The following is a 21,466-nucleotide window of genomic DNA, read 5'->3' on the forward strand; positions in this document are numbered from 1 at the left end:
ACCTAGCGTTACACAATGTGGAGAGCCTAATTAGATTTGTGCAAATGTTCTTGGGCACAAATGTATCAATTAAATCTTACATTTCTCAAAGTGTCTGCTTTTCAGAACAGAACCTTCTTGTATCAGGTACCTTGAATCACAGCTTTTTCATTCACAGGTTCATTCCCCTCTGGACCCCTCTGTACACGTTCTACTAATATTTAAAGGTACAATAAGACCCCAGTGGTAGTCACACATACTGGATTTGTTATAGGGATCACTCACCGTGTTTGGGGGGGCAGATGAAGTAGTGGATGCCTCCAACACCGCCATCATTCTTCCCTTCTGGCTCATCCAACTCCACTCCCACCCACTGTCCACTGGCAAATTCAGTGGTGCCACAGAAGCGTACTGTGCCAGCCTGCCAAAAAACACAGGATGCAGAGGTGAGCTGATTATTACCATGTCGTTCCATTGCTGAACTCTTACTTCACCCAAGGATGTCTAAGAAAGATAAGCTCCTGTATTATACGATTTGTAGCATGTTGTAGACAACCAGGCGGGAGAAGATAAACATTAACGGCTTCACTTAGTACCTTTTCTGAGTCCAACAGTACACGATCGCCCAGCCGCATCCCCAGCGATGCCAGCATCAGGTTGCCGGGGATGTTGTCATAGTTTGGTAGTGTGACCTTGGGCAGGTTGCAAGTCAAGGGCACGGCATCCTGCAGCAGCTGCATCAGTTCCTTGGCAATCATGGCAGACTCGGCTTTATCTAGACCCATATCCATGGGGTCAGGAACCACGTCCGCTGGGACCTGGCCCTTATTGTTCTGTAAAGGGAAAACAATGGGTAAAGTCAAGTCTTCATCATTCTGATTAACATCAGTCACACTTAGAACGTCTCTATCCCCAGGAAGGGGCATGATCCACTTTCCATGATTGCTTCTGGGAACTCCTGAGATGACCAGTCCATACGCAAGACTGAAATACAATATTAACACCATATATCAACCATGGGCTATCCTAAGTAATGTCACTTGCTACTATGGGACTGTTTCTCATATTTCAGCTAATCCTTGTGCAGCAGACAGACAGAGAAAAGGGGACATTCCTCAAAGGTTTCTCACCCTGACCGAGGGGTTGGCTCCATGTTCCAGCAGACACTTGACGGATCCCAAACACAGGTTAGATGCAGCAATGTGCAGTGCGGTACCATGGTTGAAATCACTGCAGGTGGAATTTAGCACTAACAGGGAAGATAAGGGTAAGTATTGTAATTATTTTATATATCTATATATCTATATCTATCTATATCTCTATCTATCTATATATAGATCTATATATCTATATATATCTATATATACACACACATCTATATATATCTATATATACACACACATCTATATATATATATATATATATACACACACATCTATATATATATATATATATATATATATACATACATACATACACACACAGAAAATCCCCTTACTCATTCTCATCATAGCTCAGAGTATTAACCCTTGCAATAACATCTCCTTAGAATTCCTATAATACCCACTCTCTTCTTCTGACGATGTCGCTCCCAATGACTCCTCCTCTTACTCCCAATAGCTCTCCTATAACTATGAGCAACCTCTCATTATAATCCTTTGGATAGCCCCCATAACTTGCACCATTTTCTCACCTTTGGATTTTGATGCTTTCAGTAAGATGCGCAAAAGTTCCGGAACATCAAAGTAGGCAGCGTAGTGCAGGGCGTTCATGTTAGTCCAGCGGCTGCGCAGGGTGACATCTGCCCTCAGCAGGAGAAGCTGGTTGGTCAGACGTACAGCGGCGGCGGGGTCTCCTGAATGTACAAATTATAGTTTATATATGTATAGTAACATCACTTGTTTAAGCTTGATGCATAGACTCCATAGACTTGTGTGATATTTTTTTTAAAGTATGTAACAGTAAATTGTCATCTATTGGTATAACCCGTGCAGGGCTGCTGATCAGTGAAGCATAGTTTGTGACACTGGCCTGGCACTCTTCTACCCAAGTGATCTAAGACCAATAGGGTTTTTATCCCAGCTGACTGATTAACAAAGATGTAACTAGTTTGTATTCATCCCGACCAGTGGTCACATTCCCATCCCTTACATTCCGGTTACATTCGTACCGCCACGTCTAAATTTCCACTGATCCCAACTATATCGTAGCAGTCACTCTAAGGGGAAATGTGTTGGAGTGTGACATGTTGGGGTTTCCTACACTTAGTGGGTTTTCGCACAAAGTGTATGGAAATACACAGTTACACAACACAGATGAACTAGCAAGATACAATCTCTGATACTAATTTCACCATCCTGCATCCTGTCCCTACACTTCTTATGTCACTGTCCTGGACATTGTTACTTGGTAATTATATCTTTCTTTTCTCTCGTTATTTCCCTGTCTCACTCTTTACGTTACTATTATTGTACGGTTCTACAGTTACCATAACAATGCGTTGCCATAGTGCTGTGTTGCTGTTGTTTCACCACGTATTGCATTGCTGATTACATTGCCACTGTCATACCTCCATGGTCACTTCCACTTTCTAAGCCCAGACACAATCACAGCTCCTGCACATTCTAGGACCCTGCACCCTTCTGGACGTTGCCCATCATGGGACCATCATGGGATCATCTAGGCCTCGTTTCATCACGGACTCAGTATCTTGCAGACCTCTGCACTATAATGAACCCCACTATGCCTTTTGTTCCCATTTCCTATTGTTTCTTATCACCCCCTCCCTTTAGAATGTAAGCTCACACTGGCAGGGTCCTCTTCCCATATCCCGTTGCTCTTATATTATTATTATTATTATTATTATTATTATTATTATTATTATTTATTTGTTAGGCGCCACAAGGTATCCGCAGCGCAGCACACAGTACTAACAGTAGACTATACAGGGTAAAACCATACAGAACAATGAACAAAAAGTACCAATACTTCGGCTAGTCATATGCAGTAAAGATGGAGCGGAAGAACAGGTATGGAGACAGGAGGGGAGGGGGCCCTGCTCATACGAGCTTACATCCTAAGGGAGGGTAAACAGACCAGGCACAAGAGGAGCCAGTTGAGGCAAGAGGAGAGAAGGGAGGACAAGCAAAGGGAGGAGATGGGGGTTATGTATGTATCTATTTGGTTTTGTTGTATGTTCTAACACCCTATGTGGCGCGTGTGGGAGCCTTGTGGCGTCCTATAAAGAAAAGAGAATAGTAATATACTTGTGCATTACACACTGTGGGCCTGATTCATTAAGGAAAGTAAAGCAAAGAAATGAGTAACTTTGAACCTTGGCAAAACCTTGTAGCAATGTAAGGGGTGCAAATGAGTTTATTATTTTGCACATAAGGAAAATACTGGCTGTTTTTTTTATGTAGGACTCAAATACTTGATAGCTTTATTTCTACACTGACATTAAAAGTTGATCTAGGACATGCTCTACCCCAACTATAAATCTGCCATCACATTTTACCCCCCCCCCCCCACCAATGCAACATGGTTTTGCCAAGGTTCAAAGTTACTAATTTTTTTTGCTTTACTTTCCATAATGAATCAGGCCCTGTGTTCCCAATGTACAGTACATAGTACACAGATGAATGATACATTACCCACACCATGAGCTCCAGCTTTGCACGCGTAGTGTAATAAGGTCATGTCTGTTAGCCCATCTCTGTCATTCACATGACAACCCCTTGTCAAGATCTATCAGAGAAATGGATGTCATTATTATAATATTTACAGTTACTTGCTCTCCAAAATACAATGTCCACTAAGCATATGTTTAGCTTATCCCTCATATATCCCACATCAATGCAAGTCTAATTTTACCTGCACCCCAAAAAACAGTTCATGTCATCCAAAGTACCACCATATGTTGCTGTCTGTCTGAATCACAATCTACAGCTGTGTCAACATTAATGTATAGCTTTCTAAAACTCAATAAACAAGCCATATCAACATTATGGTATGTCTACTTCAACCCCAAAATCTGCAGACCTTGTAGGGTTGCTAAACTGGTTTGGCTTGTTGCCCAGTGAATAAAACAAAGCTCACATTAGTTTAAATTTATGTAAACCCCAAACGACCTCCCTAGACCAAAAATGCACACCCATGTTAATATCTACTTACATCCCAAATCCATGGAACATTACTATATTATACGCTCCATAGTAAACAATCTCAGCTGGTGAACATATTTTTCATCTAATACCATGTAATACAGCTAGTACCCAACTGATCTATAGCATGTGTTCCCAAAATGACCTATAGAAATAATATGTTTGAGGATGGAGAAGAGTTAGGTCTCTCCCTGCTGTCTGCCGGCATAACTCTCCATCTGCCGTAGAGCCTCTCGCTGTCAGCGCAGAGCTCCTGAAGATATTGATGCAAAATACACTGACCAATCACAATGCACCTCCTCCTGTAAGCTTAATGAGGAGCACTCTTTGGACCAGACGGTAATACGTTCTTTGGACCAGACGGTAATTGTGCATACAATGGATAAACCCATTCTTTTGGGATGAATCAATATTAAAGAGAATGCAGCTACCAGTTCAATCAGAAAAACCTTCACTGAGGGACACTGGAGACCAAGGGGCAAATGTTTTAAGCTGAGAGTTTTCCGGCGGGTTTGACAAGTGGAGATGTTGCCTATAGCAACCAATCAGATTATAGCTATCATTTTGTAGAATGTACTAAATAAATGATAGCTAGAATCTGATCAAACCCGCCGGAATACTCTCAGCTTGATACATTTACCCCCATGAATTTTGTGACCTGAATCAATATTCATGAGAGTTCATCCTCACAACGGGTATATCTTAGTTGTCTTTGGACTTACTAAATAACGTATCTGAACATTTGATATTTCGCTCAGCCACTGCTCGATGTCTTATCTATTGCTAAATAAGGTAGGGCTATATCCACACCCAATCCCACAATCACATAGAACTTACCTCACTGCCAATAACATCAATCTTGTGCTGGACCTGTGGGACCCATTGTCGGATAATAGCAAACAGTTCAGGGACACTAGTTTGGGGATCAAATAAGATTTCCTGGCACGCGGGGTCATTGGGGTCAAAGAATGTGAATGCTGTGGTGGGATAGGAGGGTTGGAAAGAAAGAAAAAGTTATTGATAGCTATATTTTGTCACGAACAAAAAGAAATAAGCTCTTCCTGTCACAGCAGGCTGAATGTCATTGCTGGTGTGTGTGTTTCCCATGGTTTTACCATAATCCTTAGGAAGGGGAGCCGGAGCCGAGGGGTGAACCACTGGTCTCTTCCGTTTCTCTAGGATGGGACTTTGGAACTCAAGGGGGTGCTGTTTCTCCTCCGGGGCACAATCTGGAGGATCTTCCCTGGTCATTATTCTGTGTTAACCAATAGGATGGAAAAAAATAATAATAAGACACCATGGAGATCATTGACATCATCACCCGTGCGCCAAGCACTTACCAGTAAATGCCAATATCATTACAATAAGGCACTCTGTGGATCAGTCATATAACCCCAGTACAGACCAGTATCACACTAATGCTCTGTACGGGTCTGTGAGGAAACAGGGTGCTACTGGACTGAGAACTTTGTATTCATCACCCGTTTCTCACGGTTTAATGTACCTTTTAATCCTTTGCCCAGTCTAAGTATATACACCAGAGCATCAGTGTATTATGTGAATTAGTAGTTCATTTTATTAGGTACATTTTGCCCTTGCTATTACCTGCAACATTATATGTAGTATAAATATAAAGAATATTGCCATACTGTGTGAAAATAACAGGACAGCAGCAGTCATTTTGCTTGTGCTAGCTAAGGTAATTACCATTTGTCTCAAATGTCCATTGTTATGAAGGGCAGTTTCGATTTGGTTTGTAATCGGAACAATGTCTGAGTTAACTAGCTGGCAGCCCATGTTAATTAGCTAGGTCAACAGGTAATCTGAGAGGTAATGAGATTAGAACTTCTAAATGATATGCAATGTGCCTCCACATTAAAATATTGGGTGAAATAGCATTGGGAAATGTATCAATATGTATCAATATAAATGTTATTGTATCAAAATGCATCACAGATTCAGATGGTGTAACACTGCTGATACAATGTGTTAAAAGTCTTATTGTTTCATGTAAGCGTGCTGTAATATTGTAACCCCATGTTTAGTGTATCCAGCCAAAATAGCTAATTGAGTTAAGCCATTCTATTGTATAATCAAGGTAACAGGGACGTATGTCTAGCAGATAAAGTCGTCCCCTGCTGTAATGGGGAGGTTTGAGACATTTGACCCTACTTCCTGTGTATACAGGGAAGAATATAGGGAATGTCAAGGGGGCTATTCTATCTTGGAGGATCCTGGTGTACAAGACACCAGTGAAAAGGACTCTGGGCCAGGCATCGTAGTACCGCTGGAGGGAACCCTACCAGGACAGGGTCGGTGTGAGCCAGTAACCAAAGCTGGGCAACACTATAACTGTTTTGCTAATCTGTAGTGGTAATATTGCGGGAGGATAAGACTCTGAAAGAGACAGAGATTATTACTTTGGAGTGCTGACTGCAAGAGGCTGCTGGAGGGTACATGCTACCATTTACCCTGTATCTTGTGAACGTCTTGTGGTGTTGTGCTGTCGTAATAAAGTCTTATTTTGGATATATTCTGGTCTACCCGAGTGAGTTGAATCCCGCAGAGGGTAACTGGGATCCCAGTTAAGGGTGGTATCCTCACAGGGTCAATCACACAATCCGAATACAGACCAGTTTGATTACAAAAGGTACTCTGTGGAACGGAGACAGAGTCCCACAACACACTGGTATTACATTAAACCACTCTGTGGATCAGTATTACAATTCTAGAACAAACCAGTATTATCACAACAAGGCAATCTATGGATCAGTCATGCTATTCCAGTGCAGATCAATATCATTACAGTAAGACAATCTATGGACTAGTTATACAATCTCAAGTGCCCTGTGGAACAGTCATACAATCCCCATAAACACCAGCACAGGCAGTCTGTGAAATAATCCTACATTCTGTGCACCAGTTATACAATCTCAGTACAAACCAGTATCAAAATAAGGCGCCTTGTGGAATAGTCACAAAATCCCAGTACAGACCAGTATCATTACTATAAGGTAGGTCAGTCATACGATCCCAGTACAGACCAGTATCATCACAATAAGTCACTCTGTGGGTCAGTCATACGATCCCAGTACAGACCAGTATCATTACAATAAGGCACTCTGTGGGTCAGTCATACGATCCCAGTACAGACCAGTATCATACAATAAGGCACTCTGTGGGTCAGTCATATGATCCCAGTACAGACCAGTATCATACAATAAGGCACTCTGTGGGTCAGTCATACGATACCAGTACAGACCAGTATCATACAATAAGGCACTCTGTAGGTCAGTCATACGATCCCAGTACAGACCAGTATCATACAATAAGGCACTCTGTGGGTCAGTCATACGATCCCAGTACAGACCAGTATCATACAATAAGGCACTCTGTGGGTCAGTCATATGATCCCAGTACAGACCAGTATCATACAATAAGGCACTCTGTGGGTCAGTCATACGATCCCAGTACAGACCAGTATCATTACAATAAGTCACTCTGTGGGTTAGTCATACGATTCCAGTACAGACCAGTATCATTACTATAAGGTACTCTGTGGGTCAGTCATACGATCCCAGTACAGACCAGTATCATTACAATAAGGCACTCTGTGGGTCAGTCATACGATCCCAGTACAGACCAGTATCATACAATAAGGCACTCTGTGGGTCAGTCATACGATCCCAGTACAGACCAGTATCATACAATAAGGCACTCTGTGGGTCAGTCATATGATCCCAGTACAGACCAGTATCATACAATAAGGCACTCTGTGGGTCAGTCATACGATCCCAGTACAGACCAGTATCATACAATAAGGCACTCTGTGGGTCAGTCATACGATCCCAGTACAGACCAGTATCATACAATAAGGCACTCTATGGGTCAGTCATACGATCCCAGTACAGACCAGTATCATACAATAAGGCACTCTGTGGGTCAGTCTTACGATCCCAGTACAGACCAGTATCATACAATAAGGCACTCTGTGTGTCAGTCATACGATCCCAGTACAGACCAGTATCATTACGATAATGCACTTTGTGAATCAGTCACATAATACAGATCAGTGTCATTACTAAAAAGCACTCTGTGGATCAATCACAAAAATCCAATAAAGATCAATGTCATTACAATAAGGCACTCTATGGATTAGTCATACAATCCCAGTATAATCCCAGTGTCATAACAAGGGACAATCAGTCACACTTTCCCAATACAGACCTATATCACTATAACAGGACACTCTGTGAATCAGTCATACCATCCCAAAATGGACCAGTATCTTGATAAGGCACTCTATGGATCAGTCAGAAATGCCAAGTACTTACCATAATGCATTCTTTGTATAAATATCCAATTAAAGTAGAGACTCATATCATTAAAATAAGGCACTCTGTGGAATAGTCATCAGTTTAGTTTTCATTTATTTACATGGGTGCTATAGACAGTCTCTGAATACACATTTAGCTGGAACTGGGGAAATATGTTGGCAAATGGGGGCCTTTTTCTTAGCGTGCAAACCCAGTACAGACCACTATCATTACAATAAGACATTCTCGCACTGGGATTATATAAATGATCCACAACCAGTGTTATTGCCATGAGGCACTTTGTGGATCAGTCACACAATTCCAGTATTGTTACCACCAGTCATTCTGTTTTTGCAGACAATCCCAGTACAGACCAGTATTATTACAGCAATGCGCTATGTGGGTCAGACGATCCACAATCATAAATGTGCTGAGATGGCACACAGTACAATTAGCATGGTACTGGCAGCATAGCAACACAGAACATTTATAGTTGACAAATGAATGAGCGCCAGTCCATCTCTATGATTAAATAAGAATTATTTTTATTGCATGCTTCCTCCTGCACAGTTGACACTCTCTCTAATTGGGATTGTTGCTCTGTCACTACCACAAGAAGCTATTTCTTGCAACAATCTAACCTCACTAAATGCTATATATTTCCCTTCAGCTTCTGTATCTTGCCAAACTCAGTACTCATGGGTGGAAAGACTTTACTCACACATTCTGCCTTTTGGCTCACTGACAGATCAGAATGACAGTGACTTGGCTCTACCTGGAGACTCCCTCTCGGAACTCAGGCTCCTCTTTCTGAAACTTAAGTTCATCACTCTCTACAATTACGTTTCAGAGTCTTTCTCGCAGATATTATGCCACGTTTCAGCTACCACTATTTCTAGCCGTGCTGCATCCCCAGGTCACTGGGATACAAAGAAGTCTTAAAATCTCATGACCAAATGGAGAGCTTAAGCCCAAAATGTAAGGGTTAAGACTTGAATTGAAGAAACACCTAGGGGTAAATGTATCAAGCTGAGAGTTTTCCAGCGGGTTTGAAAAGTGGAGAAGTTGCCTATAGCAACCAATCAGATTCTAGCTATCATTTTGTAGAATGTACTAAATAAATGATAACTAGAATCTGATTAGTTTTTCAACCCCGCCGGAAAACGCTCAGCTTGACACATTTACCCCCTGGAGAAACAAAATACGGTAGAAGCAGAAATTAAAGATTTTTTCCCAAGTGCCAGAGGGGACATTTAAATGTTCCAGTTTCACCACTACAATACTGCCCTGCCCTGCAGGTAGTTCCATAATACTGCCCCGCCCTGCAGGTGGTTCCATTCATCATACATCACTCAGGGGCATCAGTCAAGCACATTCAAGCAAAAAGGGCAGAATAGAATCATTAAAATAAGGCACTCTGTGGATCAGTCATACATTCCCAGTACAGACCAATATTATCAAATAAGGCACTTTGTGGTCAATATATTTAGACATACAATTCCACTACAAAGCAGTATGTACTCTCAGATAAACCATTCATAGATCCCAGTACAGACCAGTATCTTTACAATAAGGCACTCTGTGGAACAAACAATCCCAGTACAGATCAGTATTATTACAATAAAGCACTCTGTAGACCAGACATACAATCTCTGTACAGACCGGTATAATTACAATAGGACACTCTGTAAATCACTCATACAATCCCAGTACAGACCAGTATTTTAGCGATAAGGCACTATGGGGACCAGTCATACGATCCCAGTACTGGTCAGGTGGGAGTGAGAGATGGTTATCACTTATCACAGACAAGGCGAGATGAAGGTACTAGGTAGATCTACAAGGCCATCAGATAGAGTATTCCATGTTGGTAGTTGAAATGCAAGAATGAGTGGTGATGTAGGGGTCATTATAGGTGAGTCTGAGTAATCTGAATTGGTTTCTGAAGGGCACTGGGAGCCATTGAAGGGATTTAAAAAGTGGTGCTGTGGATGTGAAGCGACAAGAGAGGAAGATCAGTGTGCAGGCTTGGGAAACTGTGGTTACTGACGATAAGGGAGATATGAGGGGAAGTCTCCGGGAGGAGGGAAGTCCAATGGAGTCAAGAATGGGCAGGAGAAGATGGTGATCAACAGTGTCGAAAACAGCAGAGAGGTCCAGAAGGATCAGAATGGAGAAGTGACCCATAGACTTTACTGTAAGTCAATTATTGATCACTATTCTGAGGGAAGTCTCAGTGGACTTTTGGGGGTGAAAGCCCAATTGCAGAGAACTGAGAAGGGAGTGAGAGAAAATAAAGTAAGATAGGCTGAACACAAGTCCCTCGAGGAGTTTGGAGGCAAAGGGAAGGAGAGAAATAAGGAGCTAGTTGGAGAAAGAGAGGCTGGGTGGAGAGATGGTTTCTATCATTGTATTTCTATTGGTGTGATGAGAGCATGCTTAAAAGAGGATGGATACATTGGTGATATGAGCTACAGGTGGACAAACAGCAGGGGAGAGAGAGCAGAAATGTTAGGTGGGAAGAGGATTGAGGGAACAGGTTGCAGGGCGAGATGATGAAATGAGTGCAGATTTCATCCACGGTTATGGGTAGAATAATCTGAGGGTGGGTTGGTGAGTGTGTTAGAAGGTGGGTGTGATGTGTAAGTTCTGACATGAGTAAATGTCTTGTTGAATGGTGTTGATTTTGTCTTTAAAGTAAGTGTCAAAATCATGGTCTGTGAGGAAAGGGGAGATGCTGTAGGTGGGCAAAGCTGTAATTAAAGATGACAAAGAAGCATCAGGGGTTAGATGACTGGGTGGATATTAGAGAAGTGAAGTATGTTTGTTTAATAAGAGAAAGGGCAGTGTTATAAGATGAAAGGAATAATTTATAGCGGAGGAAGACGACTATGGTTCAAGATTTTGTTTAGTAACATTGAGCAGTGCAGGATTACATTTGCATGTGGTGGGTCTGAAATTCCATGTGTGAGTTTTATATCATCATAGACTAAATGTGACGTCCATAGCTGCATTGTTAGGACAAAAGTTAATGTGTTGCTGTAGAGAGAGGCAGCCAGAGCAGGGTAGTGGTAGGAGAGAGAATGTGTTGTATTGAAGATGAGAAGTGGATAGGGTTGAGAGTATTTAGGTGTTGCTTTGTGCATGAGGTAAGGTTTAGGTGCAGGTGGCGTGCATGAGGTGAGGTTTAGGTGCAGGTGGCGTGCATGAGGTAAGGTTTAGGTGCAGGTGGCATGCATGAGGTAAGGTTTAGGTGCAGGTGGCGCGCATGAGGTAAGGTTTAGGTGCAGGTGGCGCGCATGAGGTAAGGTTTAGGTGCAGGTGGCGCGCATGAGGTAAGGTTTAGGTGCAGGTGGCGCGCATGAGGTAAGGTTTAGGTGCAGGTGGCGCGCATGAGGTAAGGTTTAGGTGCAGGTGGCGCGCATGAGGTAAGGTTTAGGTGCAGGTGGTGCGCATGAGGTAAGGTTTAGGTGCAGGTGGTGCGCATGAGGTAAGGTTTAGGTGCAGGTGGTGCGCATGAGGTAAGGTTTAGGTGCAGGTGGTGTGCATGAGGTGAGGTTTAGGTGCAGGTGGTGCGCATGAGGTAAGGTTTAGGTGCAGGTGGTGCGCATGAGGTAAGGTTTAGGTGCAGGTGGTGTGCATGAGGTGAGGTTTAGGTGCAGGTGGTGCGCATGAGGTAAGGTTTAGGTGCAGGTGGTGCGCATGAGGTAAGGTTTAGGTGCAGGTGGTGCGCATGAGGTAAGGTTTAGGTGCAGGTGGTGCGCATGAGGTAAGGTTTAGGTGCAGGTGGTGTGCATGAGGTAAGGTTTAGGTGCAGGTGGTGTGCATGAGGTAAGGTTTAGGTGCAGGTGGTGTGCATGAGGTAAGGTTTAGGTGCAGGTGGTGTGCATGAGGTAAGGTTTAGGTGCAGGTGGTGTGCATGAGGTAAGGTTTAGGTGCAGGTGGTGTGCATGAGGTAAGGTTTAGGTGCAGGTGGTGTGCATGAGGTAAGGTTTAGGTGCAGGTGGTGTGCATGAGGTAAGGTTTAGGTGCAGGTGGTGTGCATGAGGTAAGGTTTAGGTGCAGGTGGCGTGCATGAGGTGAGGTTAAGGTGCAGGTGAGGTGAGGTTTAGGTGCAGGTGGTGTGCATGAGGTGAGGTTTAGGTGCAGGTAGTGTGCATGAGGTAAGGTTTAGGTGCAGGTGGTGTGCATGAGGTAAGGTTTAGGTGCAGGTGGCGTGCATGAGGTGAGGTTAAGGTGCAGGTGAGGTGAGGTTTAGGTGCAGGTGGTGTGCATGAGGTGAGGTTTAGGTGCAGGTGGTGTGCATGAGGTAAGGTTTAGGTGCAGGTGGTGTACATGAGGTGAGGTTTAGGTGCAGGTGGTGTGCATGAGGTGAGGTTTAGGTGCAGGTGGTGTGCATGAGGTAAGGTTTAGGTGCAGGTGGTGTGCATGAGGTGAGGTTTAGGTGCAGGTGGTGTGCGTGAGGTTTAGGTGCAGGTGGTGCGCATGAGGTAAGGTTTAGGTGCAGGTGGCGTGCATGAGGTGAGGTTAAGGTGCAGGTGAGGTGAGGTTTAGGTGCAGGTGGTTTGCATGAGGTAAGGTTTAGGTGCAGGTGGTGTGCATGAGGTAAGGTTTAGGTGCAGGTGGTGTGCATGAGGTAAGGTTTAGGTGCAGGTGGCGTGCATGAGGTAAGGTTTAGGTGGCGGTGGCGTGCATGAGGTAAGGTTTAGGTGCAGGTGGCGCGCATGAGGTAAGGTTTAGGTGAAGGTAGCGTGCATGAGGTAAGGTTTAGGTGCAGGTGGTGTGCATGAGGTAAGGTTTCACTAAAGGAAAAGAGGATGTAGTTGGACAGTAGTAGATACTAGAGAGACTAGGCCACTTGAAAAGACTAAAGGAGAAAGTAAGTGAATTAAGTTTTCTACCAGCAGAGACTGTGTGTTTTTTCAATGGGAATTTTGGAATCTCCTAGTATGAGAGTATGTAGATCAAAGGAATTTGGAAACTGGACCTTGGCAGTGATTAATGACAGCAAGACAAAGGTGAAGATAATAGACGGATAGTGTGGGCTTCAAAGGAAGAGGAGGAGAGGGAGGGTTCCATTGGTATGACCCTGAAGGTGTAGCATGGAGAAAGAAGGAAACCTTCTCTGCCTTCCTGTCTGTTTCCAGGTCTGTGAGTGTGGCTGAGGAAGAGCCCTCTGTAGGAGAGAATTGCAGGGAATACAGTTTTAGAGGAGGTAAACCAGCTTTCTGTAATGGAAAGGGGATTGAGGGATTTTGAAAGTAATATATCATGGATGGATGTGAGTGCAGGGGAAAAGGGAAGGGTAGTGTGGAGATCATCAACATCATCATCAACATTTATTTATATAGCGCCAGCAAATTCTGTAGTGCTTTACAAGGAGATGTGGACAAAGTTGAGGAGATTGGAAGTATGAGGTGGATGGTAAGTTTTCGGGTAGAGTGAAGAAGGTAGGCGGATAGTGGGGATAGCACTCTGCGGACCAGTCATTCAACCCCAGTTCAGACCAGTATTATTATAATATGGCACTCTGCAGACCAGTCATTCAACCCCAGTTCACACCAGTATTATTATAATAAGGCACTCTGTGGACCAGACATTCAATCCCAGTTCAGTCCAGTATTATTATAATAAGGCACTCTGCAGACCAGTCATTCAATCCCAGTTCAGTCCAGTATTATTATAATAAGGCACTCTGCGGACCAGTCATTCAACCCCAGGTCAGACCAGTATTATTATAATAAGGCACTCTGCGGACCAGTCATTCAACCCCAGGTCAGACCAGTATTATTATAATAAGGCACTCTGCGGACCAGTCATTCAACCCCAGGTCAGACCAGTATTATTATAATAAGGCACTCTGCGGACCAGTCATTCAACCCCAGGTCAGACCAGTATTATTATAATAAGGCACTCTGCGGACCAGTCATTCAACCCCAGGCCAGACCAGTATTATTATAATAAGGCACTCTGCAGACCAGTCATTCAACCCCAGGTCAGAGCAGTATTATTATAATAAGGCACTCTGCAGACCAGTCATTCAACCCCAGTTCAGACCAGTATTATTATAATAAGGCACTCTGCGGATCAGTCATTCAACCCCAGGTCAGAGCAGTATTATTATAATAAAGCACTCTGCAGACCAGTCATTCAACCCCAGGTCAGACCAGTATTATTATAATAAGGCACTCTGCAGACCAGTCATTCAATCCCAGTTCAGTCCAGTATTATTATAATAAGGCACTCTGCGGACCAGTCATTCAACCCCAGTTCACACCAGTATTATTATAATAAGGCACTCTGCGGACCAGTCACTCAACCCCAGTTCAGACCAGTATTATTATAATAAGGCACTCTGCAGACCAGTCACTCAACCCCAGGTCAGACCAGTATTATTATAATAAGGCACCCTGCGGACCAGTCATTCAACCCCAGTTCAGTCCAGTATTATTATAATAAGGCACTCTGCAGACCAGTCATTCAACCCCAATACAGACCAGTATTATTATAATAAGGCACTTTGTGGGTCATTCATACGATCCCAGTACAGACCAGTATCATACAATAAGACACTCTGCGGGTCAGTCATACGATCCCAGTACAGACCAGTATCATACAATAAGGCACTCTGTGGATCAGTCATACGATCCCAGTACAGACCAGTAGCATACAATAAGGCACTCTGTGGGTCAGACATACGATCCCAGTACAGACCAGTATCATACAATAAGGCACTCCCTGGGTCAGTCATACGATCCCAGTACAGACCAGTATCATACAATAAGGCACTCTGTGGGTCAGTCATACGATCAAAATACAGACCAGTATCATACAATAAGACACTCTGTGGGTCAGTCATACAATCCCAGTACAGACCAGTATTATTATAATAAGGCGCTCTGCGGACCAGTCATTCAACCACAGCTAAGACCAGTATTATTATGATAAGGCACTCTGCGGACCAGTCATTTAACCTCAGTTCAGACCAGTATTATTATAATAAGGCACTCTGCGGACCAGTCATTTAACCTCAGTTCAGACCAGTATTATTATAATAAGGCACTCTGCGGACCAGACATTCAAACCCAGCTCAGACCAGTATTATTACAATAAGGCACTCTGCGGACTAGTCATTCAATCCCATTTCAGATCAATATTATTCAATTAAGGCACTCTTCGGACCAGTCATTCAACCACTGTTCTGACCAGTATTATTATAATAAGGCACTCTGCATACCAGTCTCGGATGACCAAACATATCATAATAAGGCAGTCGGCGGACCAGTCACTCAATCCCTGTTCTGACCAGTATTAATATAATAAGGCACTCTGCAGGCCAGTCATTCAACCCCAGTTCAGTCCAGTATTAATATAATAAGGCACTCTGCAGACCAGTCATTCAACCCCAGATGAGACCAGTATTATTATAATAAGGCACTCTGCGGACCCGTCATTCAACCCCAGTTCAGACCACTATTAATATAATAAGGCACTCTGCGGACCCGTCATTCAACCCAAGTTCAGACCAGTATTATTATAATAAGGCACTCTGCGGACCCGTCATTCAACCCCAGTTCAGACCAGTATTATTATAATATGGCACTCTGCAGACCAGTCATTCAACCCCAGTTCACACCAGTATTATTATAATAAGGCACTCTGTGGACCAGACATTCAATCCCAGTTCAGTCCAGTATTATTATAATAAGGCACTCTGCAGACCAGTCATTCAATCCCAGTTCAGTCCAGTATTATTATAATAAGGCACTCTGCGGACCAGTCATTCAACCCCAGGTCAGACCAGTATTATTATAATAAGGCACTCTGCGGACCAGTCATTCAACCCCAGGTCAGACCAGTATTATTATAATAAGGCACTCTGCAGACCAGTCATTCAACCCCAGGTCAGAGCAGTATTATTATAATAAGGCACTCTGCAGACCAGTCATTCAACCCCAGTTCAGACCAGTATTATTATAATAAGGCACTCTGCGGATCAGTCATTCAACCCCAGGTCAGAGCAGTATTATTATAATAAAGCACTCTGCAGACCAGTCATTCAACCCCAGGTCAGACCAGTATTATTATAATAAGGCACTCTGCAGACCAGTCATTCAATCCCAGTTCAGTCCAGTATTATTATAATAAGGCACTCTGCGGACCAGTCATTCAACCCCAGTTCACACCAGTATTATTATAATAAGGCACTCTGCGGACCAGTCACTCAACCCCAGTTCAGACCAGTATTATTATAATAAGGCACTCTGCAGACCAGTCACTCAACCCCAGGTCAGACCAGTATTATTATAATAAGGCACCCTGCGGACCAGTCATTCAACCCCAGTTCAGTCCAGTATTATTATAATAAGGCACTCTGCAGACCAGTCATTCAACCCCAATACAGACCAGTATTATTATAATAAGGCACTTTGTGGGTCATTCATATGATCCCAGTACAGACCAGTATCATACAATAAGACACTCTGCGGGTCAGTCATACGATCCCAGTACAGACCAGTATCATACAATAAGGCACTCTGTGGATCAGTCATACGATCCCAGTACAGACCAGTAGCATACAATAAGGCACTCTGTGGGTCAGACATACGATCCCAGTACAGACCAGTATCATACAATAAGGCACTCCCTGGGTCAGTCATACGATCCCAGTACAGACCAGTATCATACAATAAGGCACTCTGTGGGTCAGACATACGATCCCAGTACAGACCAGTATTATACAATTAGGCACTCTGTGGGTCAGTCATACGATCAAAATACAGACCAGTATCATACAATAAGACACTCTGTGGGTCAGTCATACAATCCCAGTACAGACCAGTATTATTATAATAAGGCGCTCTGCGGACCAGTCATTCAACCACAGCTAAGACCAGTATTATTATGATAAGGCACTCTGCGGACCAGTCATTTAACCTCAGTTCAGACCAGTATTATTATAATAAGGCACTCTGCGGACCAGTCATTTAACCTCAGTTCAGACCAGTATTATTATAATAAGGCACTCTGCGGACCAGACATTCAAACCCAGTTCAGACCAGTATTATTACAATAAGGCACTCTGCGGACTAGTCATTCAATCCCATTTCAGATCAATATTATTCAATTAAGGCACTCTTCGGACCAGTCATTCAACCACTGTTCTGACCAGTATTATTATAATAAGGCACTCTGCATACCAGTCTCGGATGACCAAACATATCATAATAAGGCAGTCGGCGGACCAGTCACTCAATCCCTGTTCTGACCAGTATTAATATAATAAGGCACTCTGCGGACCCGTCATTCAACCCCAGTTCAGACCACTATTAATATAATAAGGCACTCTGCGGACCCGTCATTCAACCCAAGTTCAGACCAGTATTATTATAATAAGGCACTCTGCGGACCCGTCATTCAACCTAAGTTCAGACCAGTATTATTATAATCAGGCACTCTGCGGACCAGTTATTCAATCCTAGTTCAGACCAGTATTATTATAATAAGGCACTCTGTGGACCAGTCATTCAATCCTAGTTCAGACCAGTATTATCATAATAAGGCACTCTGCAGACCAGTCAATACACCCCAGTTCAGACCAGTATTATTATAATAAGGCACTCTGCGGACCAGTCATTTAATCCCAGCTCACACCAGTATTATTATAATATTGCACTCTGCAGACCAGTCATTCAATCCCAGTACAGACCAGTAATATTATAATAAGGCAACTTGCAGACCAGTCATTCAACCCCAGCTCAGACCAGTATTATTATAATAAGGCACTCTGTGGACCCGTCATTCAACCCCAGTTCAGACCAGTATTAATATAATAAGGCACTCTACGGACCCGTCATTCAACCCCAGTTCAGACCAGTATTATTACAATCAGGCACTCTGCGGACCAGTCATTCAACCCCAGTTCAGACCAGTATTATTATAATAAGGCACTCTTTGGACCAGTCATTCAATCCTAGTTCAGACCAGTATTATTATAATAAGGCACTCTGCAGACCAGTCATTCAATCCCAGTTCAGACCAGTATTATTATAATAAGGCACTCTGCAGACCAGTCATTCAACCCAAGCTCAGACCAGTATTATTATAATAAGGCACTCTGCAGACCAGTCATTCAACCCCAGTTCAAAACAATATTATTATAATACGGAACTCTGCGAACCCGTCATTCAACCCCAATACAGACCAGTATTATTATAATAAGGCACTTTGTGGGTCAGTCATACGATCCCAGTACAGACCAGTATCATACAATTAGGCACTCTGTGGTCAGTCATACAATACCAGTACAGACCAGTAGCATACAATAAGGCACTCTGTGGGTCAGTCATATGATCCCAGAACAGACCAGTATCATACAATAAGACACTCCGTGGGTCAGTCGTATGATCCCAGTACAGACCAATATCATACAATTAGACACTCTGTGGTCAGTCATACAATCCCAGTACAGACCACTATAAGTACAATTAGGCACTCTGTGGGTCAGTCATATGATCCCAGAACAGACCAGTATCATACAATAAGGCACTCTTTGGACCAGTCATTCAATCTCAGTTCAGACCAGTATTATTATAATAAGGCACTCTGCAGACCAGGCATTCAATCCCAGTTCAGACCAGTATTATTATAATAAGGCACTCTGCAGACCAGTCAATACACCCCAGTTCAGACCAGTATTATTATAATAAGGCACTCTGCGGACCAGTCATTTAATCCCAGCTCACACCAGTATTATTATAATATTGCACTCTGCAGACCAGTCATTCAACCCCAGCTCAGACCAGTATTATTATAATAAGGCACTCTGCGGACCCGTCATTCAACCCCAGTTCAGACCAGTATTAATATAATAAGGCACTCTGCGGACCCATCATTCAACCCCAGTTCAGACCAGTATTATTATAATAAGGCACTCTGCGGACCCGTCATTCAACCCCAGTTCAGACCAGTATTAATATAATAAGGCACTCTGCGGACCCGTCATTCAACCCCAGTTCAGACCAGTATTATTATAATAAGGCACTCTGTGGACCAGTCATTCAATCCCAGTTCAGACCAGTATTATTATAATAAGGGACTCTGCAGACCAGTCATTCAACCCAAACTCAGACCAGTATTATTATAATAAGGCAGTCTGCAGACCAGTCAATACACCCCAGTTCAGACCAGTATTATTATAATAAGGCACTCTGAGGACCAGTCATTTAATCCCAGCTCACACCAGTATTATTATAATACTGCACTCTGCAGACCAGTCATTCAATCACAGTACAGACCAGTATTATTATAATAAGGCAACTTGCAGACCAGTCATTCAACCCCAGCTCAGATCAGTATTATTATAATACGGCACTCTGCGGACCGTCATTCAACCCCAATACAGACCAGTATTATTATAATAAGGCACTCTGCAGACCAGTCATTCAACCCCAGATCAGACCAGTATTATTATAATAAGGCAACTTGCAGACCAGTCATTCAACCCCAGCTCAGACCAGTATTATTATAATATGGCACTCTGTGGGTCAGTCATTACGATCCCAGTACAGACCAGTATCATACAATAAGACACTCTATGGGTCAGTCGTATGATCCCAGTATAGACCAGTATCATACAATTAGGTACTCTGTGGTCAGTCATACAATCCCAGTACAGACCACTATAAGTACAATTAGGCACTCTGTGGGTCAGTCATATGATCCCAGTACAGACCAGTATCATACAATTAAGCACTCTGTGGTCAGTCATACAATCCCAGTACAGACCACTATAAGTACAATTACGCACTCTGTGGGTCAGTCATACGATCCCAGTGCAGACCAGTATCATACAATAAGACACTCTGTGGGTCAGTCATACGATCCCAGTACAGAACAGTATCATTACAATAAGGCACTCTGTGGTCAGTCATACGATCCCAGTACAGACCAGTATCATACAATAAGGCACTCTGTGGGTCAGTCATATGATCCCAGAACAGACCAGTATCATACAATAAGACACTCCGTGGGTCAGTCGTATGATCCCAGTACAGACCAATATCATACAATTAGGCACTCTGTGGTCAGTCATACAATTCCAGTACAGACCACTATAAGTACAATTAGGCACTCTGTGGTCAGTCATACGATCCCAGTACAGACCAGTATCATACAATAAGGCACTCTGTGGGTCAGTCATATGATCCCAGTACAGACCAGTATCATACAATTAGGCACTCTGTGGTCAGTCATACAATACCAGTACAGACCACTATAAGTACAATTAGGCACTCTGTGGGTCAGTCGTATGATCCCAGTAAAGACCAGTATCATACAATAAGGCACTCTGTGGTCAGTCATACGATCCCAGTACAGACCAGTATCATTCAATAAGACACTCTGTGGGTCAGTCATACGATCCCAGTACAGACCAGTATCATTACAATAAGGCACTCTGTGGTCAGTCATACGATCCCAGTACAGACCAGTATCATACAATAAGGCACTCTGTGGGTCAGTCATATGATCCCAGTACAGACCAGTCACATGATCCCAGTACAGACCAATATCATACAATAAGGCACTCTGTGGGTCAGTCATACAATCCCAGTACAGACCAGTATCATACAATAAGGCACTCTGTGGGTCAGTCATATGATCCCAGTACAGACCAGTATAATACAATTAGGCACTCTGTGGTCAGTCATACAATACCAGTACAGACCACTATAAGTACAATTAGGCACTCTGTGGGTCAGTCGTATGATCCCAGTACAGACCAGTATCATACAATAAGGCACTCTGTGGGTCAGTCATATGATCCCAGTACAGACCAGTATCATACAATAAGGCACTCTGTGGGTCAGTCATACAATCCCAGTACAGACCAGTATCATACAATAAGGCACTCTGTGGGTCAGTCATATGATCCCAGTACAGACCAGTATAATACAATTAGGCACTCTGTGGTCAGTCATACAATACCAGTACAGACCACTATAAGTA

The 21,466-nt window shown here is 43.2% G+C and overlaps 1 protein-coding gene across 2 annotated transcripts in view; it reads right to left on the minus strand.

Annotated features, from left to right (window-relative positions):
- CLIP3 (CAP-Gly domain containing linker protein 3) overlaps nt 1-21,466 on the minus strand; it is a 59,752-nt gene that overhangs the window by 16,107 nt on the left and 22,179 nt on the right. For both annotated transcript variants that reach the window (XR_012679222.1, XM_075186845.1), the window contains exons 2-8: nt 5,258-5,397; nt 4,980-5,119; nt 3,633-3,726; nt 1,673-1,834; nt 1,110-1,228; nt 576-812; nt 265-400 (exon numbers count right to left, since the gene is read on the minus strand). Coding sequence is in view for 1 of the 2 variants with exons in the window: in XM_075186845.1 (XP_075042946.1) it covers nt 265-400; nt 576-812; nt 1,110-1,228; nt 1,673-1,834; nt 3,633-3,726; nt 4,980-5,119; nt 5,258-5,393 (1,024 nt within the window). In the remaining variant the exon portion in view is untranslated. The remainder of the gene's footprint in view (nt 1-264; nt 401-575; nt 813-1,109; nt 1,229-1,672; nt 1,835-3,632; nt 3,727-4,979; nt 5,120-5,257; nt 5,398-21,466) is intronic.

Source organism: Mixophyes fleayi, chromosome 9, assembly GCF_038048845.1.
Source record: "Mixophyes fleayi isolate aMixFle1 chromosome 9, aMixFle1.hap1, whole genome shotgun sequence".
In the NCBI taxonomy this organism is placed as follows: domain Eukaryota; kingdom Metazoa; phylum Chordata; class Amphibia; order Anura; family Limnodynastidae; genus Mixophyes; species Mixophyes fleayi.